We start from the raw sequence: 14257 nt of genomic DNA on the forward strand, positions 1-14257 counted from the left end.
ACATTGATAAAGTAGTGAAATGCAGGCTTGTTTCAGTTGACTTCAATCAGAGTTTACCTCTGAGGTCATTAAGATAAACTTCTATTTTGTAAGATGGAGAAGACAGAGGTAACAGGTGCAGCAACATACAATACAATACAATTTTTATTTATAGAGCACAATTTAAAAACAACCGAGGTTGACCAAAGTGCTTTACAACACTATTAATAAATACACAGTATTTATTAACATGAATAAATATAGAAAGGATTCCAGTGAGAAAGGGTCAGAGGATAAGAGAAAGAATATGCGGTTCTTTGTATGGGAGTGGATAAATAAAGAAAAGGAAGTTAGGTAATGTAATTTCACTTAAAGGAGTAGTAAAAATGATACTTTTTTATGTGTCACTTACCTCATGCAATTTGCATTGGTAGTTTAGAGAAATTTTTGACCTTCCACAGCATCCCCTGGTGGCACCCATTGCACCCAACAGGGCTGAGATACCAAACTCCAAGTCCCAGGATGCCCTATGCCCTTCCATCTAGTGTCTTGGTGGAGGCACTGTCCTAAAAAAGCTGCCTTCTGCTATCCTTCCATATTAGGGGCATCCCGGTTGGGATGAGTTGCCAGCCTTCTCTTACAACTGCAATCAATATCACGGATGGGTGTTAGAAATGTTGGATAACTTTGTTCCTTGAAAAAAAAAAACAAACTAAATATTTAAAAACTGTATTGTATTTTTACTGAGGTCCTCTTTCCCTAATACTGTATTTTCTCTAAACATCTAAGGTACATTAATTGTGTAAAATATGCAAAAACAGAAGATATTAAGAAGGGTATAAATATGCTTTTACAACACTGTAAAACATATGACATATTGGAGGTTTTTATGGGTTATCAACAAACTAAGTACCCTAAATGAACAGTAACATCTATTAAAGTTCTTGGTTGGTCAAATTTGACCAAAAACACATGGGGTGCTAAAAATCTGTAGTAGTTATACAAAAATGTGACATTTGGGTATTTTTTTTTACTTGTTGTAAAGTTAATGCACTTTAAAAGCCTTCACATTTATGAGCTGAAAAAATTACATTTATGATTTTTTTGGGTACAAACAAATGACCCTAAATGCAATGGAAAATCTAACCAAGTCAATGCTGGGTTAAAACCGACTCATAATGTATGTGAAGAGAATACGCTTTTAGAGCTGAACAAATTACAAGATGTTTATTTAGTGAACAGCTTGCATTTAGACTGCTTTTATTAATTTTAAACAGAAACAGGGTAAGTATTAAGGGTCGATATGTAAGAATCAAGCAAACACCCTGCACTCCATTTTTGATTATTTCCTCTTTCCTTAAGATCTACCAAAATTCTTTTCTGAATTACATCTGTAGCTTCTGACACCCTGCACTACCCTTCCTATGTCAATATTTTAACATAGTATTAAATTTTCAGTACTTTCAAATATATTGCATTCTGTCTGAAAGCCATTTACTAAATACTACAGTAGCATAATAATTTTAGTACAGTCAGCACAGCATGAGCTCATCATAAATAACTGTTATTTTTTTATTTCAATATTAATGCCATTAGTTAAATGTTATATAGTGCTTTACATTAATATAGCATCGAATAACAGCCTGTCACTTACAGATTAAATATTTATATATATTTTGTATTTTAGGAAGACTGCCATGGTATTTTTCGAATTAATGTAAGTGTGTCAAAAAATCTGAATCTGAAATTAAAAACTGAAGAAAAGAAGCCAGGATTTTGGGTTCCACGGGTTTGGTAAGTTATGTAATGAAATTGCCATATATTCATTTTCCTGTCTTAAATGCTTTTTTCTATTGTATATCTATATATACAAAACTATGAGGGTTGTCTGTCTGTAATGAAGAAACCCACACTCCCTGCCTTTAAATCTAGGTTTTGGTGTCAAACAACATCTTATGCTGTGACACATGCACCATGGCCAATGACTTGGACTCATCATGGGATGGCAGAACATAAATTCAGCCTTAAGTCTCCCTTACGACTTGCAAAGACGCAGCAGCGTCCCTGACCTCACAGGATATACACAGCCGTGCACCCCCCTGAGCTTCTTCACGCATACCTGACACTTCAAGTACAACCAACTGATCACATCACTGGTCTGACACGAATTGGGCTTCAAGTCTTTCTCATGGCATGCACAGCTGTGCGCCCTGGTGTTCTAGCAGACACAAAGCTAACACTGCAAGTACGGCCGACTGATCACAGCACTGATCTGCTACAAACACAATCCCTGAATTATACTTGTAGCTCACAGCGGGTGTAAATTTAAGCCTTTGACATGACATTCATGTCTCCTTCGGCACCAACAGGCAAGTAAACATGGCTGGAGTCCTCTGCTTAAAAGAATAAATGAGAAAACCTTAACAACTGTTCAATTATTTTTTGTATCATTGGAAAGACTTCAGCATTATTCATAGTTCAGACTTTTTCAACAGTATATGATTGACTCCTACATCTAAGTAAAAGGAAATAGGCTAAACTTGTTACAACATTTAAAAGCCACTTTGTATTAAAAAATAGAGGACTTATTGACCATGCAACAACAGCAGCTACAAACAACATAACTGGAAATGTGTTCATTTTACCTTCAGACTTTAGCAAGTCTCTGCAAAATATGCAATAAACCTCTCAAATCTCTTTTATCTTAGGACTGAAGGTCCATGTGGTCTACTATTTTTTTTATATTTTTGACCAACTTAAAATACATCATGTTGAAAATGTAATGGAATAAGCTTTATATCTTATCTCGTTTTATTTTTGATCGGCTTTTCATGATTTGGCCAAACTTATCTAACCCTAGCAACATTTTTTTTCTCCTTCAGTGGATCTCTCAGGATTTTCTCAAAACCAAAACACAGGTTCATTTTTTTATTGGTCTTGTACTTTCCTAATAGGCCATGCCTGGTAAACCTCCTGTAGGAGCTACTCACAAGGCATCCTCAGTAGATGGTTAAAATATCTCAAATGTTCTTTTTTTCATTTTGCATGAGCAGTAGCTCTGTTCTGAAATCTTTCTGGTCCCTCAAACTCCTCAACTTTTAAAGAGAATGATCCATGAAATCCTCTTTGTACAATCATTCTGACTAATTTAGTCAATACACTAATCTCATTAATATATGTAAGAATGTAGATATGGATCGACCAACATAAACAGTAAAATGTATTGTCCTAAGACTTAGCTCCAGTTTTACCACTTTAGCTTTTGAATTGGTAATTTCTTCAGTCTTACAATTACTTTTTCTCTAACTTATAAGCAAGAAGTTCAGGCACTTAAACTCTCCACCTACAGCAACTGCTCTTGTAATACCAGCAGAGAACAAGTCACTTTTTCTAAGTGAGAGAAAAACCTTAATCTCTGAACTGCAATTGCATGCTCATTCTCATCTTATGTTGATTAATACTGTAATTTGCTCCAGGGTTGGTTTTAGATGGCAGTTACATTAGGACAAGACAACAACATCATTCAAAAACAGTAAAGTCCTCAGCATCTGAGATTGAGTGTTCTGTAATCTTCTGTGGTGCCTTTACTGTATATCCAGTCTATAAAAACAAAACACATCCACTTTAAGTAGAGTTGATTTAATGCAAAATACACCAATAGAACTTTTGCTGTGCAAATGTTAAGTCCAAAAGGTATACACAAAGATGTTTTCCTTAAGAAAATATATTATGTATGAGAGTAAGTCTACTGCAAATGGGTAGGAAAATATCCCTGAATAGGAAAAGAGCTGTCTGGTTCTCCAATTAAGATGGAATCATCTTTGCCTTTCGAGGATCTGTGTACTGTATTGGCTGTTCACTAATTTTTAAACCTGTTTTTCAACCCCTCAACAATATACCCTGTCAAAGGTTTTATACATTTCTAAAAAACAGCAGGGTCAATATCCAGAATGCCCTTTCTAAGTCAAATAGCTGCCCAGAACCTCTTTGAGACCACCCAAACGTATTATCCTTCACATTTACTTACTACTCTCATGCCTTTGGTTGGAGCAGTACCATTACCTATCACCTGAAAAGAGATGTCACCTTCTTGGCCTTCTGGTTCCTCTCATTCAAGTTCAAAGGCTGTCCTGCTCTTACTGCATGGAAGGCATCAGTCTTAAATCTGACAGCTTCTATCCCCATATATGTCTACCAGTAGATATTAGAAGATTGCTATCATAGGCATTGATAATCCTTTTGCCACAGCTACTTAAAACTTTCCCCATAATCAGATGGGTTTAGACTACATACCCCTGATTTCTCCAGAAATGAGAATTAGACCCACCTGAACATATGTAAATTTCTAGCAGTTGTTAAGATACTGTTTACCTGATTGTGTGTGTGCGTGTGTGTGCGTGTGTGTGTGTGTGTGTGTGGATGCTCTGCAACAGAATGGGACCCCATCCACTTTGGTTTCTGTCTTATGAAAAATGCTACAGGGATAATCTCCGATAAGTTTTTACCAAAAAAAATGCAAATGGTCACAAATTAATTAAATTAAAGATAAAATACAATATTTTTATATTTGCTGGTGTTAAATTAGGGCAAAGTGATTAGTGATTAGGACAAAGTTGGAATCCCAACCCGGTTGTTGACAGTGGGGACATTCTCCTACATTATTTGTGTGTTTTTTGTGTGAGTATTCTGCTTTTCTTTCTACATTCAAGAAACATGTTGTCATGTACCCCAAGCATGGGCTGGCAGTGTGGCTGGGGTGGTTCAAGGGTTTCTTACCTGGCTGGGAGGCCAGTATTATGGAAGGACAGGGGGAGACCACTCACATGGGCTTCTCCGATACAATACAGACTACACTGTACAAGGGTAGGAATTGCAGTCCCATGAGACAACCCTGATGCGTTCCATGTGCTCTCAGGGGTAGATTTAGGGACAGACTGCTCCTACTTTAAGGAATTTCTGTCTGACCCCGAAGTGCTTCCAACTTGAAGCACTGTAACACCAGAAGGACTCCTGGGTCTGGCATTAAAAGGATCAGATGCCTCAACTCAGTGGTCAGACTCAGAAGGCAGAGCATGGAGGAGTGGAAGGAGAAGAAGAAAGAGATAGAGGGAGAGAGAAAGAGAGAGAGAAGGTAATTGTGTTTGGGTGCTTCTGTAAGTAATACAAAGAAGTCTCGTTGAAGGTATTTTCTAACATAAATATTATTTGAATGCAGGACTTCTGTTAGTGCTGGTGTGTTTGAGGGATTGGGAGCTCAGTGGCACCCCCCACACATCACAATATGTATGTGGCCAATCATCAACCTTACTTTGGCTGTATGAGTAAGTGTGCATGAGTGCAATGGCCGAGCTGAAATACCCTGTGACAGTAAACTGGGAAGAACTTGTTTGAAAAATTAAGAGTATATTTGGAAACAACAGTTAATTTTAAATGCTAATTGGAGTTTAAGTTTTAATTTACCTCTGATAATTTTGCTGTGTGTATTAATATTTTTTCACATCAAATACATTTTGTAAATACTAATTATTGTTGTTTATACCTGCATACCTACTAGTCAAAACAGCTTGGAACTTTCTAATATTAAGGTTTAAATCTAAAAGTGCTGAGAATTTTCACCGCTAAAATAAAAATACTTGGAGCATACAGTGTTATCAGTCACTTTTTTTAGTTTTCAGTGAAAGAGTTAAGCGGTTTGTACAATGCTGGTCTGTTGAGATGTGAAAAGCAAGGTCTTGCTTACATGATTCATTGTGGGGCTGACGCGCTCACGGTCAAAGCCAGTGTGACTAGACAGGATACTAAATTGTCGAACTGCTGCTTCTCTGTTAAGTAATTTCTTTTAATCAGTAACCATGCATAATCTATCATAAATTATTAATATGTCTGATTTATTTTCCTCAAAAGCTATCTAATATAAAAATACTGATCTAGTTTGAGGTGTTATATGACACAGAAAACAACTGAACTATGCAAAGATGCAGCATATTTAGGCAGCCCTGAAGGAGATGCATATACTGTAATTAAGCATGATCTATTCAGTGCCAAGATTGTTCACAATGGTGCTCCTGCGGTGTAAAAACTTGGCTTTTTTATATTCCAAACCTATAAATATTTTACAGATTTAATTCCCCATTGTTCATTATTATTATTATTTAGCTTATCTTGAAGCCAATTAAAATCTTTACGATTGCTGCATTTTTCCCTTATAATTGGGCATTTGAATTTTTTATGTTAACACATTTTCCTTTTTAAAGTGTGTTTACATTCAAAATACTGCAAATTGGCTGACCCTTTATCCTGGTCCTTATCTGACTTAGCATTTCTCCTCAATTTTCTGTCTCTTTCATCTGTTCAAATCAGTTGCTTGGTAGTCTAAATATTGTCTGTGCTCTGAACATAAGGCTGAAAAAGACAGACCTCTGTCTTTAGTGCTGTTGGAAAATATGAGCTGTGCTTTTGCAAAATGCTGATGTGTCAAAAATGGAGAATTTTGATGGGACAGCAGGTAGTATTTTACTGCCAAGTGTTAACTTTAGTATTATATATGTGTATAAATATCAAAAAGTCATTTAGTCTGTGTTCTATAAGCAAATAATGAATTACTAAACTGTAAAGTAAATATCAGATCTGAACTGTTGCAAATCATTAGGCTTGGAATAATAACATACTTTTACTTGATTAGAATAACTTATCTTTACCTGATTATATTTTGCCTGAAGAAGGGGCCTGAGTTGCCTCCAGAGCTTGCATATTGTAATCTTTTTAGTTAGCCAATAAAAGGTGTCATTTTGCTTGCCTTCTCCTGACAAATCACAAAATAAATCATGACATCTTACAGTTTTCATTTGGAACTCAAAATTTCAATATGGACCATTTGGTAAGTTATGTGAAATTTATAGCATCTTATTAACAAGGTAATAGATGACAAGTTGAAATAAAAAGTTGATTTATATACTTTGATCTTCACATCTTCACATAGTTTGACTGTTGAGTATGAAAGAGGAAAAGTGCACAGTCACATTAGATAAAAAATAAGCAATTTACATGGCCTAGGTGATTCACTCAGAAACATCCAGAAGTAAATCTAACATCCATTGCTGTTTTAAGCTATTCAGACCGAGAACAATTTACTGGATTATAAATAACTAGCTGTGCTACCCTTTCAAGATAGGTTGAAATCTAAGAGATAAAAGTAAATCTCAGCATTAACATTTGCAGTGTACCATCTATTGGAAAGTAATTTGTAATGCATTTGGTGTTAAAATGCATTACATATGGTGCATCACAAACATTTCATTTCATTTTCTAACCTACTAAATCCAGACCAGCTAGCATAGGGTGCAGGACATTAACAACACCAGGGACACCACACAATCTCAGGACAAACACACAAGACACAAACCAACATACCATGGCCAGTTTAGTGTCACAAATTCATCTAATCCACATGTCTGGAGCACCCAGAATAAAGCTGACACAGAGCAAACATGTAAACTCTATGCAGAGAGGACCCTAGACTCCTTTCTGCAAGATAGCATCGCTTTCACTGTGCCACATCATCACAATAAAAAGCAGTACTTCAAAAGCTTGTGATGCACCATCTGTTGGAATGACAAATGCATTGCATTTTATTATTACAAATGTACTTGATGTGCTATCTGTTGGAATGACAGAGACACAGCAACTGGACAGACACAGAGATATACAGACATTTGTCCTTTTAGTAGGTTGAATATTTGCAAGTCTTGTCCCATCTTGCGAACTCACATGCTCAAATGTGTTATTTGTCTGTAGATATCATTGACAATGTCAACAACTGAAATAAGTACTTTCTGCAGGATGCATACACCCAATGTTTATTTTAGGTTGAACTTCTTTTTTGCCTTAATAAAAATTTTAAGACTTCTTTGTAAGGTGTTTTCTGGCTGGTTTGGATGAACTCTTGACCTTTCCTACATATTGAGTTTCTCCAGATCATACAGGTTTCTGGGATTGTGCATAGTGTCAGCACATCCATAAGGCCTTTCAGGCACCTTCTCTTATCTCTTGATGTCACTTTTCATAATTCTCTATCCTTTCTGAAAGCTGTGTTTATATCATCACTAACATACAGTACAGTGAGAACTCAGACACTGAGTGGGAGAGGTGTTTAATCCCATCATAGGGTTAATTTAGAGGTTTCTGTGGAACTGAATCTGTAGACAGGTGCTGTCCAGTTTTGTTCCAGTGCCGATGTTCTGCAGTGACTCCTATTCATCTCAAAGGAATTAAACACCTAAAGCCTTTTTTAAGTGTTTTTTTGGGGTCCTAAATAGTCTGCTAGACCTCTTGGATACCCTGTAGCCCAAGAATACTTTTGCAGTTCCACTTGCTGGTCCCAGTCCACTAAAATCTTTTTCTCAGTGAGTTGTTTTGACCCAAACAATCAGAGTAAGCTAAACGGCTGACATGAGTTGGCAAGGCTCCAAAAAAAAAATCTAAAGTTTTAAATGTATAGTTGAACAACTTTTGGCCAACTGTTTTTCATCTTGGTAGCCAGGAAACTAGACAGTCAGTTTTGAAAGCAACTAGATTCAACTACAAGTAGGTAGGTTTTTATTACAATAAAAGCAAGCAACAGAAATTTACATATTTACCCACATCATAGATAGAGGAAATTTCTGTAGTACCAATTTTGTATTTTTCAGTTATTGCATTTTGCTGCTATTTTTTCATTTAGATTCATGTTTTTTTCTTTTTCCACCCACAGTAGTCCTCATGCAGCTTCATTACCCTTTAAACAGTTTCAGTATAACATTTCTTGATTTATGTTCAACAGAATACTTTTACAATGTCACTTAACACATTATTGGCCTTTTAATTGGCCAAAGAGTCAGTAACAGAAAGTTTGTGTCCAGCTTCTTTGTGTGAGGATATTAAATGAAGAGCAGCAGAGCCCTGACTGATATTTCACTGCTGACAGTTCTGTAGTAGAAAGGTCTCCATAAAAAATTCTTCCAGAAACTGCAATCATGTATGATTTAAAAAGACTTAATAGGCCCAGGCTGTGAGTCATTGTTGCTTTCAGCGTTATCTCTGTGTGTCCCAGTGGTTTGAAATTAAATGTGCCTACTGCATGTCACATGCAGAACGCCCAAGTTGTGCCTGGGGTACAGTTGACATTTTGCTGATCACAGTTTTTTCAACCAGTAATTTTTTCCTCATCTATGAAAGTAATTTCCTTTATGGTACAGTTGTCATTTGTTATGTAATTAGCCATAAGGGTGACCCCACATACATAATCAATGACAAGATATAAAGCAGTTCTAGTTTTGAATGGATGTGGGACAATACAGGATTGAAATTCAATAAAAAAGCTGTGTTGGAAGAAAAATATTCAAGTATAAATTTAAACTATAAAGTTCAGATTCACAAAACAAAGAAGGATGCACTCCTGATAGACCTGTTGCAAATTTTAAATACTTAGGTTTTATTGAAGCTTTGGTGAGACCTAAGGAAATTAAAACATTTTGAATGAATGCTGACATAATCACTGTAAGGTTCAAAAGTGGACATGTGTAACCAGAATTGAAAAATAACTGATAATTGTAATTTGTGACCCAAAAGCAGCTGATGTAAGGACAGTTCTTTCAGGCAGGGATTTTGGTTGATTAAAGCAGGCATTGACCCATCACCTTAGGCCTGACCCATCACTTTCAGGCAGAGGCCATGAGTGATTAGAGCAGGTGCACTGTGCACAGATAGAAATAAAGATGCTATTTGCTCCTTAGAAGAGCACAATTCATATGTAATATAGCTTAGATGTAAGTTAGCCATAACTGGCAAGTTTCATAAAAGGCTCACTGAAAATGCAAAATATGTCAGTATTTAAAATTGTAAGGGACCTTCTAGAAGCCCGAAGCTGTCTGCAAGAAGAATGCCCTTGAATTTCCTGGAGCCTCACCTGACAGATGGGGGTGGGGGATTGGGGGGAAATGGTGCATACCCGAACCTCCTTCCCCAGAGCAGGTAAGGAGTTGGGAGGAATGTGCATGATCCCGCTGGTAAATTAATGGAGGTGGGGCTGGCTGTCCAAGCACAGGGCCTTCCTGAACCGACATCCATCTGAGTCGGTATAGTAGATGCACAGACTTAATGGCTCACGATCGACAGACAGGGACAAGCAAAGCCCAATCCAATTGCCGGCTATAACAAACAACAGTGCTTTTATCATATGGGAGCTCAGAAGGGTGCTCCAGCCCAGATGGGATAATTAACAAGTGATCGACCTAACAAAGAAGGTGATCGAGGGGGTCTGGAGAGGATGGCTGAGGTGCGGGACAGTATAGGACTTTCTATAGAAGCTTGATGCAGGACTCTCCACCCAGGTAGATCCAGCGGTACAGGTGAGTGTTTCCTGTACCATACATAAAAAGGGAACCCTGAATGAATTGTCCTCAGATGTGGGGTCAGAAGGGTGATGAGTAGCCAGGATTCTGGACTGACCGCCTGGTGGTGGGGGAGAAAGACCAATGGCAGGATGAGATGGAGCGGCTTGGTGTTGCCAGTGGCTAGGCTGTCCAGTCCCCTACCAAACCAGCAGGATTTGCACACAAGGTGAAACGAGTGCAGACAGCGCTGGGCCTCTTTTTATCTCATAGAGAGACTCAGACTACTGCTGCACCACAGAAAAGGAAGAAGACCCACAAGAGAAAGACCGGGTCTTCAGACATTGTAGCATGTGAGCTCACGTGCAGCATAGGGCCTCTGCTAATATATAGAGACAAATATTCCTCAGCTGGGCATGAGGCAGAGCAGGAGTTCCCATCCTGCTTTTGATCCCACAGATCACGGATGCTAAGAGGGGGACAGTGATACTATGAGTGTTGTTAGCTGAGACATGACAGGAGCCACTGCCCATTTACAGAACAGGTAGACACCAGGAGCCATCATTGACACAGTGTCTCCCCGTCACTCTGTTGTTTGCATCTTTCAGGGCATAGCCGTAGACTGGCTAACATCGACACCCGTTCCAGGAGGAAGACAGCCCTCGCAGGACAGGACACTTCACCCCACAAGACTCTGCAGAGGGAGGGGCTGTGTGGTGGATGGCTGCCCCCTTACTCAGCTGGGGCACCAGTGTACTGGAGGACCGTGGGAGTGAGCTTGCATAAAGCATTAGCCCCGGAACGCTAGATGGCTTAATGGGTGATGGAGTCCTGCTACTCAGCCCTGTAGAGTGTGGGTGTCATTAGGGGGTTCTTCAGGGGTTGGGCAGCCCTACTTTATCGGGCTCCCACCTCACCCAGAAGTGCTTCTGGACCATTCTAATAGATGGCACATAAAAGAAGCCCACTGCTGCAGATCCAGGGGTCAGAGTCAGCCCAAGGAAGGTGACAAAGTTTGCTGGAGGAGTGGGGAGTGCAGTGTGGGAGAGACAGAAAAAGAAAAGAAGAAGAAACAAAGGCATTGCGTGTGCTGAACTGTGCCTTGTAACTGTGTTTGTGCTGTGGGAAACACTTTGGGAATAGTTTTACATGAAATAATAAAAGTTGTGTGTTGTGCTGGACTTGTGCCTGTGTGGTCTATGTTGGGTTAGGGGAGCTGGAGCTCCCACTTCAGGACACAGTAAATATATATTCTCTTCTTTCCCTCACAATGCCAAGAAACCGCCCAGTGAGGGCACTTAGCCCTGCCCCTTCCAGTCCAAGCACCATAAAACCTGGGCATCCTAGAAGGAGCTGTCTTTGGCCTGAGAGAAGCCACCACAGAGCTCTGAGAATCAAGGCTAGCCTTATTGATTTCAAAGCCCCAGTCCAGGATGAAGCGCAAAGATACAACTTTTTTGTTTTGTTTACCGTTATATTGCAGTCGTCATAGGGCGAATGAAAGGGACTGTCCGGTTACTGTCTGAAACTTAACTATAATCTTTTTATATTGTATTCCTCTTGTCTGATTATTTCAGTCAGTCATGGTTACTGAAGGGGTATATATGCAGGTTCAAGTATGTCCTACATTTCCAGGTAGCTAGTGCCCCCCTGTTGGAGAGAATGTGATATGCTAATGTATTTCTGTTACTTTGTCTGTGGTGCAATGATTAGCACTACAGATTTTAATATCTCTGTTGCTCCATGTAATGGTTGCAGGTTCTTCCTGTGTTCACATCTCTTTCCTTCTAAATGTCTTAAACTAGAAAAGGTTTAATTTATGGAACCAGCGGGACTGGGATGCAAGGAGAGATAAGGTTTGAAAAATATGGTCTTTTATGTTTCTCAGACTATTGCTTAGTGTTGTGTTTGTTGATTTAGTGTAAATACTGAGAATGGAAATTGTTTATTCAATATCATAAAATCTTCTTACAATGTATGCAGAATGTGAGGAAGAAGTGGATTTAAATTAGAACAAAAACTTGACTGTCTCTCACAATTTTGTAGAAGAATTTTCCTCTATACAATTGTTTCTACCAAGAGATATTTTTGGTCCTGTTATTTGTTTCAGGTCCTGTCACAATATCTCAATAGAATGCAAGTCCCTACTTTGACTGAGCTATAGTAAACTTTGAAATTACTTTTTCTTCAGTGATAATGGCATATATCTTCTTTTGTATTACATTGCTGCCCAGCTGTACTGATGGACTAATGGGCTAAGGGTCTTTTAAAAAAATCTTCTAACAGACATCATAATTCAAGGTTCCTTTAATAATGGCAATTTAGGTTCTGGTGCAGCAAAGCATTGCTGGCTGATATTAGCTGCCTCATGCTTATATCTTGGCATATGGTTATTCTCATAGAACAAAGTTTCATTTGAACCTGAAAGTCCCACTTTGGGCTTGTATGTCAAGAGATTATTGTTGCAGGAACACCCGCATAAAGGGATCATTTTCCTGCAGATCGTCTAATGAGGTCTACCTAATTTTCTGCATGAAATGTCCCGACACTGCACTCTTTCTGGGAGAAACTGGAGAATAAATTTAAACAAGTTCCACATTAAATGTGGCAACACAGATGTTCCTGTAATGGCCCACTTCAACAGCCATTGACACTGTGAGAGGGACTTTAAAGTCACAGTGCTTATAGGCAACTTCAGAACACAGCAAGAGAGAAAAGAATGGGAAGTCAAACTCATGCTAAAATTTAATACATTACAACATGGTTTTAATAGAGACAAGAGTTTTATAGCCAGGTATGAGGATTGTTTGCATCACTGACCCAGACCACCTGACTACAGACCTACATTGTATTGGAAAAACTAATCAGAAACTTCAAAAGACTCTGTTGGACAGTTATGTTGTCAAACAATTTTGACTATATATTGTTCTCCTCTCTTGCCAAATTAATCTTAGCCTAGAGAGGTCTATTATTTTTTATATCTAAGATGTCTCACTTAAAGGTTTTCCAATGCTGTACCTACCCTATGGTCCATATAAACACAGGGAATTCCAGTTTCTGTATTACATCTTGCCTGAAGAAGGGGCCTGAGTTGACTCAAAAGCTTGCATATTGTAATCTTTTTAGTTAGCCAATAAAAGGTGTCATTTTGCTTGACTTCTCACTACATGTGAATACGTAGAAAGTTAATGATTTCTAATAGAATGCAAAGATAACTGAAGGAGTAGAAAGGACCAGTAAAGGAAAAACAAACACTTAGTCATCAAAAAAAAAAAAAAATGGGAGAGTTTGAAAGGGAGAAAAAGTGTTAAGAAAAGAACACATTCTAAAATTTTCTTGAGCTATAACCAAAAACTTACACCAACACGAATAGTGTTTTTGATCATAAAACTTTTTGGTAGTAGGATTTTTTTTTAGTAAGAGCAACACATACCATCTTGAGACCTCAACATCAGGTGACTGTTAAAGTACATGACAACTGTAAATAGCAAAAACATCACAACATTGTGCAAGCAATTTATTTACCATTAAAACTTTAAAATAAATAAGCAATAAAATACACATGTATAAAAGTGCAAAACACAAAACAAAGTGAATCAATTAAGACCACAATGAAGATTCATGACCTAGGTGTTGTGATATATTTCACTGACTTTAAGGATTGCATTTCAATGAGTAAACTAGAAATCAGGCAATACATTACTCTATAATGTTATCCAAGCACCGATTTTCTTAACAGTCAGCAGTAATATCTACCTTTCTACTCTGCTGTGGTGCTGCCTTTGCTTAGTGACTGTCTGCTGTTTGAATCATGAAATGAGAGAGGGTTACAGACTCTTGGATTTTGGTCTTTAGGTATATTTGTAACATCATGGAAAATTTTACAACCCTTTCCCTATTAGCAGATTTCA

General features: G+C 38.1%; 1 protein-coding gene across 1 annotated transcript in view; it reads left to right on the plus strand.

Moving 5' to 3' along the window:
- nalcn (sodium leak channel, non-selective) overlaps positions 1–14257 on the plus strand; it is an 828408-nt gene that overhangs the window by 728542 nt on the left and 85609 nt on the right. Inside the window, exon 29 of the mRNA XM_039744792.1 lies at positions 1667–1773. Coding sequence (XP_039600726.1) covers positions 1667–1773 — 107 coding nt within the window. The remainder of the gene's footprint in view (positions 1–1666; positions 1774–14257) is intronic.

This window comes from Polypterus senegalus, chromosome 2 (genome assembly GCF_016835505.1).
Source record: "Polypterus senegalus isolate Bchr_013 chromosome 2, ASM1683550v1, whole genome shotgun sequence".
Taxonomy (NCBI): Eukaryota; Metazoa; Chordata; class Cladistia; order Polypteriformes; family Polypteridae; genus Polypterus; species Polypterus senegalus.